General features: G+C 50.5%; 1 protein-coding gene across 1 annotated transcript in view; it reads left to right on the forward strand.

The window, feature by feature from the left end:
- The window catches only part of DSCAML1 (DS cell adhesion molecule like 1), a 340,991-nt gene that overhangs the window by 300,505 nt on the left and 22,393 nt on the right, over positions 1-18,093 (forward strand). The window contains exons 16-19 of the mRNA XM_028106023.2: positions 1,269-1,339; positions 6,223-6,463; positions 9,991-10,137; positions 12,328-12,483. Coding sequence (XP_027961824.1) covers positions 1,269-1,339; positions 6,223-6,463; positions 9,991-10,137; positions 12,328-12,483 — 615 coding nt within the window. The remainder of the gene's footprint in view (positions 1-1,268; positions 1,340-6,222; positions 6,464-9,990; positions 10,138-12,327; positions 12,484-18,093) is intronic.

Raw genomic sequence — 18,093 nt, forward strand, 5'->3', positions numbered from 1 at the left:
CCAGGCCCATCTGAGGCCCACACCCACCCTGTCCACTGGTGTTGGGCTTGCAATACAAGAGGGAAGGAGAGATCCCAAGTATTTATTCGTGTTTGCCTCTGGATCATCGGAGGCTCTTCTGTTTGACCTTTTCCAGGTGGAGTCGTAGATGCTGGGCTTTGGGGAGCTGTCCATGGTTCTTTCTCACTCCTCTGGCTCCAGCCTGTCTAGAAAGGACAGATATGCTAGATCTGCGAAGGGCAGAGTACTAGTGCTCTGTATTAATTTCCGTGACCTTTTTCTTGGATTTTGTCTGAAAGTTTAAACAAGCTTTCTCTCCCTATAGTTTCTCCTGTTATTGTAAAATATAAAATAATACCAAAAGTACACATAATATATGTGTGCAACTTTACAAATAAAAATAAAGTAGAAACTAGGATAACCCACACTCACTATCGATTGCCAGCATGCCAGGGGTCCTCCCCATGCCCCTTCCTGACCAGAGCCTACCGTTCCTCCCCACAAAGTAACCAGCAGCCCTTCTTGCTTTTCTTTCCCATACTGTCACTATACTGTATATACACATAAAGCATATAGTTTAGTTTTGCTTATTTCCCAGTGACATGTATTCATGAAATTATTCTTGACATATTTTTCTTGTCTTCCTTGTTTTAATCGATACTGTTTTTGTGAGTATCATCATTTGTGCATTTTCAGTGCTGGGTAGTATTCCTTGCCATGGTTATACCATAGCCTCTTGGTCTATTTTCATAGAGATGGACATTTGGGTGGTTGACCGTTTGGAGCTATGAACATTTTTGTACCGGTACCCTTACAGAGGTTTGCGAGTTCTCTATGGAATCTAAGTAGTTGCAGAATTACAAAGTCATCAGATGAGCATACTTCTACCTTTAACCAAGAATGCCAAAATGTCTTCCAGAGTATCGAGCCAGTTTGCTTCCCCATGGCGGATATATATAAGAATTCCTGTCCCGACACAACCTTGTCTACACTTGAGACTATCAAACTTTTTAAAAATTGTTGCCGGTCTGTTGGATATATAGTAATATTTCATTGTCATTGTTTGCTGTTTTAAGCAAATCATGGAGAAAGGAGAGAACTGTAAGCCCTGCGGTTGTGTCAGGGGGCTCAGTTGAAGGTTCTCTGCCTTTGTGTATGAGCTTTTCCTCTGTTCCCTAGCAATTCTCCAGCTCAGGAGGATAAGAGTGAGGACCTAGTACTCTTTTCTTCCAAGACTTGACTTGTAATGTTGTTTCTCCATCCACCAGCTCCTGATGGGCCCCCTATGGATGTCACCTTGCAGCCGGTAACCTCACAGAGTATCCAAGTGACCTGGAAGGTAAGCGAGAGCAGAAGCATTTCCCCACTAACTGCCTCCCTGCCTCCTCCCTCCTCAACTCAGGAGTAAAGCCCCAGCAAGCTTGCTGGTCTCTAGTCCCTGAGAATTCTCATGCCTGTTTTTTGCTAAACAGGTGAGGTCAGAGGAGAGGAAAGACAGGAGGATGAAGGGTTTGGGTCCCCCCCCCCACTCTCTCTACCTCGGCTCTCAGAACTTGGCAGTGCCAAGGAGGGGGAGACGATTTTTCCACCACACTGGCCTCTCTTCCCAACCCCACATGTTGTAATAGGTCAGGAGTTGGATTTGATTTTGTACAAAGTTCAGGGGGGCCCTGTGGACAACGGGAGATGACAGGACAGGGTCTTCCCCTCGTCTCGGCCCTGTGACTGGAGCCAGGATGTATGGAGATATGACCCCCCGTTTTATCCCAGTGAGGCCGCACACAGGAGTCTTGGTGTTTTCAGGCCTCAGTTTCCTCCTCTATAAAACCAGAGTGAAAATAACTGCCCTCCCTTCCTCTGGGGGTGGATGAACTGCAGAAAAAAACAGACCAGTCTGTTCTGCAACCATTTCAAAGGGGTAGAGACCTATGAATTCTACAGGGTATCAGAAGACCCTGTCACTTAAGAAAACCCTTAGAAGAGGTCCCACAGCCGGGTAGAGAAACAGATCAGAATAACGTTGAGCAGGATCAGTAAATCCTGTCCCGGGAAACTCTAGCCTCACTACCACATCCCTGCCCTGGGCACACGAGGGCCGCCGGTACTGACGGCTGCCTATTGCACTCAGCTTCCAGGCTTCCAGTATTTTCCTATGCTAACTTGTCTGACCCTCTGTTCCTGGACGGCGGCCAGAAGAGGCGTTTGTATCCCCATCCATCAGAGGAGGGCACGGCAGAGAGATGCAAGGTGACTTGCCCACAGCCATTCAAGTAGTGAGAGAGGCAGAACTTAAATGTACGTGGTCCAGGGACGCCTGGGTGGCTCAGTCGTTCAGCGTCTGCCTTCGGCTCAGGTCATGGTCCCGGGGGCCTGGGATCAAGCCCCGAGTCGGGCTCCTTGCTCTGTGGGAAACCTACTTCTCCCTCTGCCAGCTCTGCCTACAGCTCCCCCTGCTATGTGGTCTGGAGCCCCAGCCCACTGCATGGAGCTCAGGAACAGAGAGCTTTCTTAGGGCCCATACATGTTCTTCTCGGAGCATTCCCATCTCAACAGTGAGGCTTGGGGGGATGCCTTGTCCACAGCTGGGATCAGACCTCAAGGTCATTTTCTGGCTCTAACTTCTGATGGGAAAAGCTCAGGCACTTCAGTCCTCCTCTGGGCCTTTCAACAGAAGGGCTTAGTGATATTTTCCTTAAAAAGACTACACTCTTGTGTATGTGCACGCGCGCACGCAGGCACGCGCACACACACACACACACACACACACACACAGCAGAGCCTGCTTCCTTCCTTCCCTAGAGAAATGACCAGGATGGAAATGGGGCGCAGGCTGGGCCGTTGGTCATTCCTGGGAACCAGCGCACCTAGCAGGTGCCCAGAGCCATGGTTCCCCTTCAGATTCAGATCTGGGCTCCAGGGCTTCCCTCAGAAATGGGGGGTGAAGCCTAGAGTCTAACCCCAAGTCTGTCTGCATCCTGGTTCTGGACCCATTGTCCTAGGAATACTCTAGGAAGCCAGGAGGTGGGGGCAGGGAATGAATACATATGTAAAACACTGAGCCATTTGGCTACAAAGCTCAGACCAGGAGGTCGATAAGAATTTAGAATCAGATTTATTTCTCCGAAGTCTCATAATGAAAAATAAAATTGATTAGAAAGTTAGAACTTCAGAATGAACCAGCCCATCAATAAATTTTGGCCTGACTTCTCAGGGGATTTTTTTTTTAACACCAAGAAACAGATTAATGAAAAATAAAGATTCACTTGAAAGATAAGTCACTTCATTTTAAGACTCTTTCCGTGAGATGGATCGCCACTGCTTTATGACATAAATTTGCAATCAGCCCTATTGATTTCTTAATGCTTCAGAGAAATATTGTTAAGATTGATTTAAATCCTGAGTGTGCCTGTTGGGGGTGAGGGGAGAAGTGGAGGGGAGGAGAGAGAGAGACAGGAAGAAAGAAAGAGAGAAGAGGGAGGGAGGGAAGGAAGATCTGTCAAGATTTGTATTAATAGGTGAATATATATATATGGATATAGCAGGGTGTGCCTGGATGCCCATCCAAGACCTCTGTCAGTATATGTTGATGTGAGTATGTTATGTGGTGTTCTGCACAGGTGTGTATCATCATCATGGTATAGATGGCTCTGGTCATGTGGACATATGTGTTGTATATATCAGTACGTGGCAATATGGGTATGTGTAACATGAGAGTATCCATCATTGTGAAGACGAGGTATCACTCTTGAAGATACGTTTGTATCTATAATAGATGTCTCTGTGTGTGTGTGTGTGTGTGTGAGTGTGTGTGTGTAGATATACATGGGCAGATATGAGAATTCAGGAATTTTGTCATTTACAAACTAGCAAACAGGACTGCCCAAGTGCAGAGAAACATTATTCAGGCATTAACAAAAAGTCAAGTCAATTAAGTACACACACACACACCTATTTAGTGAGTTCAAAACAATTATGTTAAATTAAAAACTTCATATTATTGAGTTAACAGTGAGCGTAAATGCAGTTCATTTACAACATTCATTGAATTAAAAAAAAACAGTGGGGCTGTTTTACTAACTTAATTATTTTTTATCTCACCACTTTTTAGTATAATAAAAGGTGGACTTTTCGATTAACTTCATTGTCTTTAAAACCCTGATTCAAGTTGTTTTTATATGCACTGGGGTGGGTGCTGTCTCTCAATTTATAGATGGGCAAGTCCGCTTGCTCAAGGAGTCAGTTTCTATCTGTGAGTCTAAATCTATCTGACTGTGCGTAGGTAAGTGGATCAGGATGTTTGCTTTGATGGGTCCGGACGTGTGTGTTCGTGGTTCCGGATGTGAGATGCATCAGGATTGTGTGTGTGTGGGGGGTGTGTGTTGGGGGGGGGGGTGTGTGTCTGGTTGTGTATCAAGGTTGAAGCTTTGGATGAAAGTATGTTTTCTAGCCCCCAGATTCATGCCATTGAGTTCTGGCTGTTCTTTCGGCTGATTAGGGTCAGTCCTTCATTCCCACCAGCCTAGCCAGAGCTCCAAAATGCCCCCTTCTTACCACGTGTCCTGTCCACCTCTGTCCCTCCATCTGGGGACTGGCTTCAGGTCTCGGCCCCCACATGATGTCCGGGGCAATCTAGCTACATGCTCCAAAAGGCTGAGCACACACCAAAGTCAAGGACTCTTTTTTTTTTTTAATTGTGGCAAAATGTATGTACCATTTTATTGACATAAAATTTACCATTTTATCCATGCCTAAGTGCACAGTCCAGTGGCATGAAGTACATTCACCATTAGTTGTACAGCCACCACCACCACCCACCTCCAGGACTTTCTCAGGATCCCAAAGAGAAACTCTGTGCCCTGATAAGTACCCCCCTCCCTGTCCCGGCCCCTGGAAACTTCTAGTCTCCTTTCTGACTCTGTGAATGTGACTGTTCTAGGGACCCCATAGAAACTGGATAATACATCATTTGTCCTTTTTTTGTCTGGCTTATTTCACTTAGCGTGATGTTTTCCAGGGTCAGCCACATGGTAGCCTGTGTCAGAATTCCATTCTGGCTGAATAATAGGCTAAGTGTCAGGCTAAATAATATCCCATTGCATTTATAGACCACATTTTTTTTATCCATTCACTTGTCAGTGGACACTTGGGTTGCTTCCACCTTTTGGCTCGGATGAATAATAACGCTGCCATGAACTTGGGTGTGCAAGTCTCTGTCTGAGTCTCCACTTTCACTTCTTTGGGGTATGTACCAAGGAGTGGAACTGCTGGATCATATGGTAATTCTTTGTTTAACTTTGTTGTCCACGGCAGCTGCACCAGTTTGCATTCCCACCAATAGTGTGAGAGTCCAGTTTGCCCACACCGTCGCCAACACTTGTTGTTTTCCATTTTTTGACAGTAGCTGTCCTAGAGGGTGTGATGTGCTATCTTGGGGCTCTCTTTTTATTCAAGCTAATTGCTCGTCTCCCTCTCCAGCTGGTTACTTTTTGTCTACTGTTCCATTTCTCCCAGGCTCCTGAGCCCATGTCAAATGATACCCCTATTCATTCATTCATTCATTCATTCATTCATTAACTGTGTACTGAAGGCTTGCTACATATCAGCCATCATTCTAGACAGTGAAAGTACAGCAAAGAGGAAACGAAACAGACAACACTTTTCATCCTCATGGTGTTTACATTCTAATGGGAACAAATGGACACATAAGTAAAATAAATAGAATGTCTGGTGGTGCTAAGTGCAATGGCGAAAAAGGAAGCATGGGGAAGAAAAGGTGGGTCCAAGAGGTGATGGGGACCAGGAAGAAATGCAAGGATTTATGTAAGATTGCAGGGAGCAATCTTACGCAAAGAGTGTGAAGAAGGCCTCATTAAGACAGGGGTGTTTCAGCAAGGACACCACAGAGGTGAAGAGGGAAGCTGTGTGGCTACCCAAGGAAAGAGCGTTCCCCCTGAAATGGAGATGGGCCCAGCGTGAACCGCGAGAGGCCAGTATGCTGGAGCAGGGGAAGCATGGGGAAGAGGAGATGGACCCAAGAGGTAACAGGGGTCAGATCATATAGGGTTACATTGCCATCGGAAGAGCTTTGGTTTTCACCCCGAGAGAGATGGGAGCCTTTGGAGTGTTGGGAACAGAAGAGGGACATGATCTGACTTTGGCTTTCAGAGCATCATCTCAGAGCCCCACTGTGTCTTTGTCTCCCCTCCCCCACCCTGCTTGCAGGCGCCCAAAAAAGAGCTGCAGAATGGCGTCATACGGGGCTACCAGATCGGCTACAGGGAGAACAGCCCCGGCAGCAATGGACAATATAGCATCGTGGAGATGAAAGCTACCGGGGACAGTGAGGTCTACACCCTGGACAACCTCAAGAAGTTTGCCCAATATGGGGTGGTGGTCCAGGCCTTCAATCGGGCTGGCACAGGGCCCTCATCCAGCGAGATCAATGCCACCACCCTGGAGGACGGTGAGGGCACCAGCACGGGGTGGGGGGTGCGAGCCAGGGCTGCCAGGGAGGACTCGGGGCCCTTCCACTTCTCCTGGGCCCCGTCACAGTCCGAGGAGGCACATGGTCTCCCTGGATCACTCCATCTCCTCTTGCCCACTGGCTCCTCAAGAGATGCTGGTCCCTCGAGCACCCTCAGGCCTCTCAATCCACTAGCCGACACTCTATCCATTGCTTGCTGATGTTCTGCCCATCTGAGCCCCGCCGGTCACCCACCTGACTCTCCAGCTGTGTCGCTCCCTCATTCTGGCCCTCACTCATCTCTCTCCCCAGGCCCTTTTCCTCTACACCCTGTCCTGTTTCGCCTCCCTCACAACCTGCAGGTCGGGAAAGGGGCAGAACCCAAGTTACCTTTGTACTTCTGGGCTGGAACCTGTCCACTACCTATTTGAGGGGCCAGAGATGAGATAGGGGCTAAGAAATTCCAAGATCCATGTGGCGGATGCTTTAGAGCCCACTGCTTAAAACGTGATTCTTTGAGGACTAGAGAGGACTCCACACTCTGATGAGTAAATGACAGGGCCCAGTTTTCAGGGGGACAGGGTTAGGAGGAAGCAGGGGTGTGCCTGCTCTCCAAGCACAGAGAAGGGCCAGCTGGTACCTGAGCCTGTGCCGGGTTGAAAGAGGAGATGTGTGGCCCTTGAGGCCTGCAGCCCCCGAAGAGCAGACAAAAGAAGCAGAGCATTCTCCTAAGCTTCTTTCCTGATGACCTAACCCAAAACTAGAGTCTGAGATTAAAACCGTTGCTGCAGCCGACCCTGCCCCAGCAAAAGGAGGGGACCCACTGTCCCGAGAGCCATAATGCCACCAGAATACCCAGCATTCCACCATTAGAAAGTCATTCCTTGGGGCGCCTGGGTGGCTCAGTAGGTTAAGTGTCCAACTTTTTATTTTTAAGATTTTACTTATTTATTTGTCAGGGAGAGAGAGAGAGAGCGAGCACGAGCAGGGGGAGCGGCAGGCAGAAGGAGAAGCAGGCTCCCCGCTGAGCAAGGAGCCTGATGCAGGACTCGATCCCTGGCCCCCGGAATCATGACCTGAGCCGAAGGCAGATGCTTAACTGACTGAGCCACCCAGGTGTAAGCAACCAACACTTGATCTCAGCTCAGGTCTTGATCTCAGGGTTGTGAGTTAAAGTCCTGAGTTGGTTGGGCGGCGGGGGAGTCATTCTGGAATTTAGGTTAAGCAATGCCTTCTCCCTAGTTCATCTTCTCTGAAAACGTAGACACCCTTGGGAGGAAGGATACATCAGGTCAGAAACACCTAAAAGTAGATTAGCTCATACCAGTGGTCCTTAACTTTGGCTGCAAATTGGAATTATCCGGGGCGCTTTAAAAAAATACCGATGCCCCGGCTTCATCTCCCAAGATTCTCATTCAGTGGCTCCAGGGCCCAAGCTGGGCTTTGGGATGAAGCACTGAGTCCCTGGGGAACAGGAGAACACAGAAAGAGGGAAAGGCACATAGCAAGCAGAGGGGCACAGAGAACCCCCTGGGGAGGGATGTGAGGGACCAGGAGACAACCAGTGCCCCTCCCCCTCCGTCGTTCCGCACCGACTCCATCCCCTCTGCAGTGCTGGCCACAGGCCTGGCTGGGGGGAGGGGATCCACCTGTTACCTCTTCACACCAGTAGTACTTATCCCAAGTGGTGCTCTAACCCAGTGGTTCTCAAACCTGAGTGTGTATCAGAACCTTCTGGAGGGCTGTAAACAGATTGCTGGGCCCTCCCCTCAGCTCCTGCTTTAGGGGGTTGAATAAGTTTTACATTTCAAAGAAATTCCCAGGTGCTGCTGGTGCTGCTGGCACAGGGAGCACCTGCCTGTGAGATCCACAGCACCAACAGCTAGAGCATTAACCCATAAAAGAAGCCCAGTTTCGAGAACGCTAAGTAGCCTGTCCAGGATCACCTGTCACCTAAAGAACAGAGCCTGGGCTCAAAATCCAGGTCTGACCCTGAATCCCATACTCTTTCTCCTTCGCCCCATGGTCTCTCGCTTGGGAGCAAGGCTGGATGTAGGACCAAGTGACGCGGACCCAGGATGCCCGGGGAAGGCGCGTCCAGGGGGCAGCTACCCCGGGCCCGCACCGCCATGGCCGGCCACATACTTTCTGCTGTCCACCAGGGCCGGCCCAGGAAAGAGCCAGGCCAGGCCTCCAGCAGGGCACCACCTCCCCGGCTCTGGGGAGGGGGGACCTAGAATTTCCAACAGGGAGAGATCAGCATGGGCTGTACAGTCATTTTCAAAACAAAAGAGGAGAGAGGGAAGAAGTTTCCAGCAGCATTTGCTCAGTAGTTTTTCATACTTAATTAAGGCCCTCGTTAGCCTGTCAGATCCTGATCGTTTCCTGGCAATATTAGCACTCCTCCTGGGGTATTCAAGGGCCCCTGCTTTAGCAATAGTGTCTTTTCCATAATTATATTACCTTCATTTTGTTCGAATGGGCGATCTGTATTAGTTTATTACACTGGGTCCCTAATTACATGGTGCTTATATTTTTACACCTAAGTAATATGAAACAATAATCATTCTCAAAGAGGATCGTTAGGATGATGTATTATCATTTAAATGCTCATAAAAATTAGAGTTGCCTCTTGTGGGGCAATGGGATCTAATTACCTTCCATCCAGCCTGTGCCTCCTTTCTCCCGCTCTGAGCGAAGCAGACGTGGCCTTTCCCTTTGGCCCCAGCTCCTAGGAAGCCAGCAGGAAGTGCCACCAAAGCTGTCCCCAACCAAGGTGGCTCCTGGAGCCTGGGATCCCTGCCGACTGCCATCTCAGAAAGAGTGACCTGCCCCAGGGCCAACCCTGGGGTGGAGGACTTAGGTTAGGCTCCACGGTAGCTCTCCAGTGGGGAGGGTTGGAGACAGGATGGGCCATCTAAGTTGGTCTCAGAAAGTGTTTTCTCATCATCCGAGGCATTTTGATGTGTTCACGTGGAGGGACAAAGGTGTAATGGTCCCAGAAACCCTAAAGGTGTACATGAAACCCCTTCTCCCCTTCACCCAGGTGAAGGGACCACTTCCTTCTTTTCCTTCCCTTCAGCTTGGCATAAGGACACAAAGGGCCCGAGAGCCAGGCTGGGCTCAGACCACCTGGTCAGATGCCACATAGGGCCAGCAGCCATCAGATAAGACCCAGGGCTGGCCTGGCGATCTTCCAGGCTCTGTAACCTTCAGCGGGGGTGGACTCCCTGGGCTGTGGTGCCCACTGGTGGATCCCCAGGGGGTCATGCCTGGAGTTCATCACCTTGTGCCCTCAGCACATACCCAGAACCAGGAACGTGCTGCCTGGAGAACAAGGAACTGAACCTAGTAAGACCTCTTTTTGCCCAAATCCAGGAGAGGAGACTTGCCTCACTTCCCAGCCACACAGCCCAGACTCCGCTCGCTCATTGTTGGGAGCTTCTCCCATGTTCTTCTGGCTAGGACACGGATGTCGGCCTGTACCCCCTGACCGGGCCCTTCCCTTCTCGCCCCGCCCACTGCAGTGCCCAGCCAGCCCCCCGAGAACGTCCGGGCCCTGTCCATCACCTCCGATGTGGCTGTCATCTCCTGGTCAGAGCCCCCACGCAGCACGCTCAATGGAGTCCTCAAAGGCTATCGGGTCATCTTCTGGTCACTCTACGTGGATGGGGGTGAGTCTGCCAGGAGAGATGGCCGAGTCTCAGGGTGAGAGGCGCAGGCTCCATGGGGGTCTGTGTCCACGCTGAGCTGAGCATCTTCCCCTGGGACGTCAAGTGGGGGTCCAGCCCCCTCTTCTGCACAAGCTATGCCGGCCAGAGCCGGGGCCAGGGTGGGTGGCAGAATACATGGTCACCTCTGTGCTGGGGGAGGGACACCAGCTGCTCCTAGACGGCAGTGTGTTTGGGAATGAGTGGAGGTGTGATGGGGTGGCTGTGCTTTTCTGATATAACATGTGGATCTTAGGCAGGGTCCCAGCAGGGACCAGTTGACACACTCAGATGCGGCGATTGAAGAGTTTCACGAAGGCACTGCTTTCAGAGGGGTCTGGAGCGAGCATGGGGCACCTAGGACTAGTCATCATCACCGAGGCCAGAAAGGGCAAGAGGAGGAAGCAGGGTTACCAGAAGCTGGGGGGGAGGGGGGTGCAGCGCCCCTTGGCCGTGCAGTGAGGCAAGCAATCTGTGCAGATGAGCTGCCCAGGACCCGGAGAAGAGCAGGAAGTGGAGCTGGGGTAGGAATGGCAGAGGGACAAAACCCAAGACAGTGGTCCAGCCTTGGGGGTGCCTTCCTTGCCCTGGGATACACTGGTCCAAACCTTCGTGTGCAGCCCCACAAACACACCAAGCCCCTGCCTGCTGGGGCACACAGGAGCCTTGCAGTGACCGGGGAAGCAGCAGGGACACACAGGAGCCTTGCAGTGACCGGGGAAGCCTGCGCTTGTACAAGCCAGAGGCCCAGCATCCCAAAGCATGGAGATGTCCTACTGGGGGGCCACAACGGGCCACAGTGAGCTTAGCTCCCCGAATCCTGAGCCTTCTGCCACCAGCCCCCTGGCCCTCCCTTCTCCCCTGGAGGACCCGGAGCTCCAGCTCGTGGTCATTTCTGCAGGGCAACTACCCTCCCCTTCCCCCACCCGGCATTGTGCTGTGCCCGGATGCACTGCCAACAGGACGTGCCTTTCCCTGCCACCACCGCCACTGTCTCCTCCAAAAGCACAATGGCCTGGAGGTCAGGGGTGGGACCCCTGGAGGTGTCCCCAGTTCATACGCTGTAAGATAGCATCACCTATTTGTGCTGCATCAGATAAGGGGTGGTCCCTCGTTTTCCAGAACTTGCTTCCTCTTTTCTAAGCCCACAGTGTTCCTAGCTCAGCCCCTTCAGGTAAGGACGGTATTGGCCTCTCTCATCTCCAAAGGCACCTGGCTTGTTGGCCATACTGACCTGCTTTGGGGTCTTTCTCTGGCTCCAGCCCTGGACAAGACTACCCTGGTGTCTGATTTCCTTATAAAGCAGGTCCCGCTGCTCAGGTTTCTGAGGCTTCCCTGTACTGGTCTGGAGTTGCCTCTGGTTGGGCATGGTGTTCTCACTCCCTGACCCCGACATATCGCTGCCCTCCCCTGGCCGGGCCCTCTGCCCCAAGGTGCTGGGGTGGGTTTATAGGCTTCCACAAAGCCTATCATCAACCAGTGTCCAGGCCTGTCTTTCTGAAAGCCCAGTAGTCCCAGTGGATGGCTGTCAGCTCAGGAGCCTATCTCTTTTCCTCCTTCTAAGACCCTGCTCTTCCCTGGGGACTCCCTCCCTAAGCTCTTCTTCAGCCTACAGTAAGTCCCTTGGCGGAGCCAGATGACAGGTCCTCACTGAGCTGGAGGAAGGGCCGGCCCTTCCTGGCGGAGGCTGTCCCCTCTATCAGCCTGTCCCAGATTCTCTGCATGGGTTCTTCCTGGGGAGGGTGTCCTCAGTGGTGGGGAGAAGGGAAGGGGACTTAGCCCCTTACAGTACTGAGAGTAAGGCACGCTTGGGGTCCCTTGCATGGAGAGGGGCTTCGGTGGAGGAGGGGAAATGTGCTCGGAGAGATGGAAGTATTCCAATGAGAGGGTATTAAGTTGAATTCGGTACAAGGTCACTGGGGCCAAGGCCGGGCATAGGCCGCTCACCCAGGTTGGGCCACCTGGGGGGAGATGTGGCCCGGGAGCAGGGCCCCAGATCTGCCCCCATGTACCCGGAGGTCAGGTCCCCCTAGTAGCCACTACCACGGAGTGGAGGTCTGAGTCCAGTGGTGCCCAGGCTGGCAGAGGGGGCAGCGGCAGGGGGACTGGGCACAGCCCACCTGGCAACACTCAGAGGCTGCTTGTCTCCGGCAGAGTGGGGCGAGATGCAGAACATTACCACCACGCGGGAGCGGGTGGAGCTGCGAGGTATGGAGAAGTTCACCAACTACAGTGTGCAGGTGCTGGCCTACACGCAAGCCGGGGACGGCGTGCGTAGCAGCGTGCTCTACATCCAGACCAAGGAGGACGGTGAGTCCTCTCCGCCATGCGCAGCCCGGCCTCAGCACCCCCGCCAGGCTCCCCCAGGGCCTGTTGCTGAGCATTGCCCAAGGAGAAGGGTGACAGCAGTGCACTGTCCTGTCTCCTGTCCCTTTGAGTCATTGTAGGGCGGTTTGGGGCGCTCTGGGACCCCGCTTAGGGAGACCACAGCTGACCGTAGATGGGGGTGAGATGCTCTGGGACTCCTGCATAAACATATGAGCAAACGGAGCCCATTCCCTCGGCTCCCCCTGCGGCACTAGGGCAGAGGCCAGATAAAGCCTCCCTTCCCACCTCCACCCCAAGAGCATCCTTTCTGTGGCATCCGTTTCCCTGCAAGTTTCTGCCTGGTTTCCTCTGGATACAGATGGTAGGGATTGGCGGGGAGGGGGAGAGGAGCATCACGCCTCACAGCTCGGATTAGGGACTTGGCAGCCATCCTGCAGAGGCCCCAGAATGGGCCAGGCCCTGGACTCTGTTTGTGCTGGGGAGGTTCTCGGGGAGAGAATGGGCTGTGCCTCCATTCAGAGCTCTGATCTTAAAGCCCTTCCCCATGGGGTAGAACTGGAGGAAAAGCAGAGATAAGGAGCCAAACCTCCAGGGTGGGGTGACAGAGGAAGGAGGTGGGGGAGGTTGGGAGCTGAGTCAACTCAGCAGAGAAGAGGTTGGGAGACGCAGTGCTGCACACCGCCAGGGGGCCTCGTTCGTATGAAGCGCCGCCCGCATCCAGGAGGTGGTGTGTGTGACCGTGCGCAGCTCTGGGCTCCTGCTTCCAGCCTCCACTTTCTTCCTCACCCCATCCCAACACCATTACTTAGCTGATGCTTACACCTTCTGAGGCAGGTGCTCTATTTTTAAGAGTTGGTTCATGTGAAGAAGAGTGGCTGGCAGCCTGGGTACCAAAACAGCAGCTAACATCATGCCTCCCTCTCCTCGCTGCCTTGGTTTTCTCCAAGTTCCCAGGGTCTGGGTCCCTCCTGTGCGACTGGGCAGAAGCTGCTGGAGGGTTAGAGTTGCTGAGAGGAGGGTCTCAGGCTGGGAGTTTCCCAGAGCAGCCCAGCGCCCAGGGAACAGACCGGTTTAATCCAGCTCCCCACTCTCCCTAAGCCCTGCCCTTCCACTGATCGGCCCCCTTCCCTGCCTTAAGCTCCAAGCAATTAAATATTTACCAACCTGCCTGCCCTACTTTTCCTGCCATTAATCCCCCCATCAAGGTTTCCTAGGACAGCTCCGGGCAGAGCCACCTGCTCGTGTGTGTGCAGACCAAGCGGGGACCGTGCTCAGAGCCTGGCCCCTTCCAGAGCTTCTGAACCACACACAGGCATCTTCCCAGCCTCTAGATGGGAACCACTGCTCCCCCACCCTGCCCCAACATCTAGCATCCTGTGCTGATGCAGCCTCTGAGCCATAAGCTCCCCAACATGCTTGACAAAGGTGGAGCCCCACGAGGGAATCCGAAGGTCCAAGAGCATCATCCTTCCCCGCAAGGAGCTTTCCACCTTTCACTTTAGAGCTGCCTCCAGAGCCACGCACAGGGACATGAGCAGCCAGAGAATGGGGCCCCATGGGTGGCTCCACGGAGTGAAAGGGCGCTGGTAGGCACAGCAGAAGAGTGTGGCCCAGCCCTGCCCGTTATTGGCCAGTCATTTAACCTTCCTGAGCCTGTTTTCCTCGTGATAAAATTGGGACAGTGAGGCTCATCAAGTTGTTGTAAGAAGCAAGTTAACTGTAAAATCCTTCCTAAAATGTGCAGTGCTAGCAAATGGTAGGGTCTTACTAGCTACCAAGGTGCTGGCCATGAAATGACCACTTCGGGTGGACCCAGGCACTCCTGAGGGACTCAGTGCCCCCCAAAAGGGAGGCCCGGGCCAGAAGGAAGCCACTGTCAGACGAGGTCGCTTCCAGAACCACAGCCACACTTGACATAGTATATGTAGTCATAAGCATGACCAAGCCTTTCCAGGAGCCCAGTGAGGTACCTATCATGTCCATTTTAGAGGTGAGAAAAGTGAGGCCTAGTGAGCTAAAGCAACTTGCTAAAGGTCACGCAGCTCATGGTAGGAGGCGAGTCAAGGCTTTCTTACCTCCATATCTTCTCTACTTTCCATTGCCTCCCTATAGCAGACTGGAAGCTTTTGGTTGTGAATAATACAACTAAAAAAAGATTTAACTAGTAAGTGTATTTATTATCACACACCAAGGAGTCTTGAGGAGGGCAGCTCCAAGGTTGCTTAACCCAGTGGGCCCCATCCTTCTGCTCTGCCCTCCTCAGCATGTCAGGTGTCCCTCCCGTGATCTCCAAATCACTGCAGCTTTAGGCATCACACCAGACAAGACAGAGTTCAGAGTGAGAGAAGGGGTCTCCTCCTGTGGGCATATGCCTCTCTTGAGAGTGGAAAACATCTTTCCCAGAAGCCCTTCAACAGATTTACCCTCATTTCCCATTGGCCACCCTGGGGCAACGTGCCTTTTGCTAAGCCAGTCACTGAAAGGGGAAATGGGATGATCGTGGCTGACTTCCCTGAAGGGTGGTAAATACCCTGGTCATCGGTGATGGGGACAGCTTTCTCTGAGGGACAGAGGGGCATGGGTACCTGAACAAGAGGGAGGCTCGGTTTGCAAGGAACAGGAAAGAACAGTGGCAAATGGGCAGACAGACAAGCAGATGCCACACCAGCCCTGGCCCTACCTCCACCAGGTTCTCCCATTAGAGTTCTTTCTCAGCTCACTCGGGAAGCAGACAGGTCCGCACCGCAAGCCCAGCTTGGCTGTGGGAGCTTGGAACGAAGAGCTGAAGACACTGTGACTCCCTACCCGCCCCCTCACCCCCTGCCCCAGCTCAGGATTTTGCATTCTTCCAAGGGAAAAAAAAAAAGATCAGGAAATGTAGAGAAAACCAAAATAAATTAAAAGATAAAATGAAAACAAACTCAAATTCAAGCTCATTTCTGAAGTCCAAATCCCCCAGTCTTAACTTGGTCTCAGGCTGGCTTGGCTGGACTTGGTTCCTGAGCAACAAAGCCTCTTGCTGACATCTCACCTCCCCAGGGAAAGTTGAGTTGGATTTTAAGCCATCTTAAATATATTTCACTGAGGGGCGAGGCTGGACTGGACCTGGGTTTTAGGAAGGCAGCTCTCACAGAAGCGAGAGGACAGATGGCAGGAAGGGGCTGTGGGGGGTTAAGGACCAGTGTCAGAGAGACCCCTTAGAACCTGTGGGGCATCCAGGCAGAGAAGTGGAAGGTGTGTGCTAGGGTGGGGACTGTGAGGATCAAGGGAGGAGTGGACACAAGCTTAGAGAAACATGTCAGAAGATTTGCCCTTCCAGTAATGGTGGACTACATAACTCAAACCCACTCTCCTTCTTGCTGAGGACACTAGGAAATCTGGATAAAATATTTTTTAAAACACCTGCTTGAAGGCATCAGTGAGCTGGCAGGAGAGTGCAGAATTACTGGGCCAGGATCCAGGAGAGAGTGGAGGCCCAGGAGGTAAGCCTGGCATTTGGAACAGCTCTCCCCATGGGGGGACATTTGCCGAATCTGGAGGCAGTGACTGAGAATCTGAGAAGCACTAGAAAGACGTGAATTGGAGTCCAGGGCCTGCAGGGGCGGGCGGGTCTATCTGGTGAATCCCCCTCACTTTGAGTTGAGACCATGAGGGCAGCATGTTGGATTAAAAGTGCACCCTAAGTAGACATCTCAGCTTCAAATCATCTCAGTCCTGGAAGTTAGACTGAGGTAGTCCTGGATTGCTAGCACCCCCAGATTGCAGATACCTGCCAGAAGCAAACGTGAATTCTCCCTTTAGGAAGATTACATCATCTGAGGCCTCAAATTATTTCTACAAACAAGTTTGCAAATGATGTGTCTGGCATACAATAAAAAATAATGAGGAACAACATGAACAAAAGCCAGTAGGGGAAAAAAAAGAAAAAACAGAAACAGACCCACAAGAATTCCAAACACAGGTTTTATCAAATATGAACTTTGAAATAGTTATTCTGAAAAAGATTGAAATATTAAGAGAGTTGGAGACTATCAAATGGAAAATCTAGAAACAAAAACTATTAATACCTGAAGTTAAGAACTCAGGAGATAGATTTAATAACCAATTAGATACAGCTGAAGAGATAACTAGTGAACTGGAAGTTAGATGAGAAGACCCAAAAGAAGCTCAGAAAGAAAAATGAATGGAAAATAAAAGAGCAAGTAGCAGACATAGAACAGTGATTTTCAAACTTGACTGTGCATACAAATCACTTGGGGGTCATGTTAAAATTCAGATTCTGATTTGATAGGTCTAGGGTGGAACCTGAGATTTTGCATTTCTAACATGCTCCCAGGTGATGCTGCTGCTGACCAATGGGCCACATTCTGAATATCAAGGACATAGAGGATGTGAGAAGAAGTCTCAAAGAAGAGGAGAAAGAGAATGGGGTAGAAGATAAAATGCCTGAAAACTTTTCAAAACTGAGGAAAGACCTCAATCCCCAAAGCAAGAAGCTCTACGAACTCTGCAGGTGATGACTTAAGGAAGCCCACAGCTAGATTCATCCAAATAAAGCTGCTAACCAGGAAACACGGAAGAAAATTCTTAAAAGCAACCAGAGGGGAAAAAGACCAGTTACTTTCATGGGACCAACAATTAGATCAGTGGCTAATTTGTCAGAAACAATGAAAATAAACAAACAAACAATGGAAGCCAGAAACAATGCAGTGGTATAAAGTATGTAAGAGAAATAGTTATCAACCTATGATTTTATACCAAGCCAAAATATTCTCCAAGATTAAAATGAAATAAAGATATTTTCAGACAAACAAGAACTGAGAGAGCTTACCACCAACATGCCTGCTCTAGAGAAATATTAAAGGGTGTTCTTTAACTGGAAGGAAAATGATCCCAGGTAGGAGCTCAGTGATGCAAGGAGGAAAGAGCAATTAAATGGGGAATATATGGGTAAATCTCCATTAATATTGACTGCATAAAATGATGTGATATTATCTCAGGGAGGGCCTAAAATATATACATAATTAAAATATACAACAATGGCATATAAACTGGGAGAGGGTAAATGGAAGTTCTAAGTCCCTTGCATTGTCAGAGAAAAAAAAAGTACCAATTAATGATGTTAGACTTTGGTAAGTTAAAGATTCACATTGAGTAACCCCTAAAAGTGGTGAAAGGCTGTCTAATAACCAGCTCATAGAGAGGGGAAATAAAGTATTTTTTTTAAATACTCAATCCAAAAAAAGACACAAAAGGAAATAAAAAGAAAAACAGGATAGGTGGGACAAAGTATTTAGTAAGCTGAGGTATTTAAGCCCAAATACATAAGTAATTGCATTAAGGATAAATTGGCTAAATTATTCAGTGAAAAGACAAAGACTGTCAGACTAGCTAGCAATGAAACAAAACCCAAATATATGCTGTTTATACCAAACACCTAAAACATAAAGGTACGGAAAGGTGCAATGTGAAAGGAATACATAAAAGACACACCACGCAAAACTGAGGGAAAACTGGAATGTCAGCATCACATGCAGTATGCTCTAAGGCAGAAAGCGTCATTAGACATACAGAAGGACACTCTGTTACGAT

This window comes from Eumetopias jubatus, unplaced genomic scaffold, assembly GCF_037043125.1.
Source record: "Eumetopias jubatus isolate StellerSeaLion01/CBP00866 unplaced genomic scaffold, mEumJub1_p1.0 scaffold_13, whole genome shotgun sequence".
NCBI classification, from domain to species: Eukaryota; Metazoa; Chordata; class Mammalia; order Carnivora; family Otariidae; genus Eumetopias; species Eumetopias jubatus.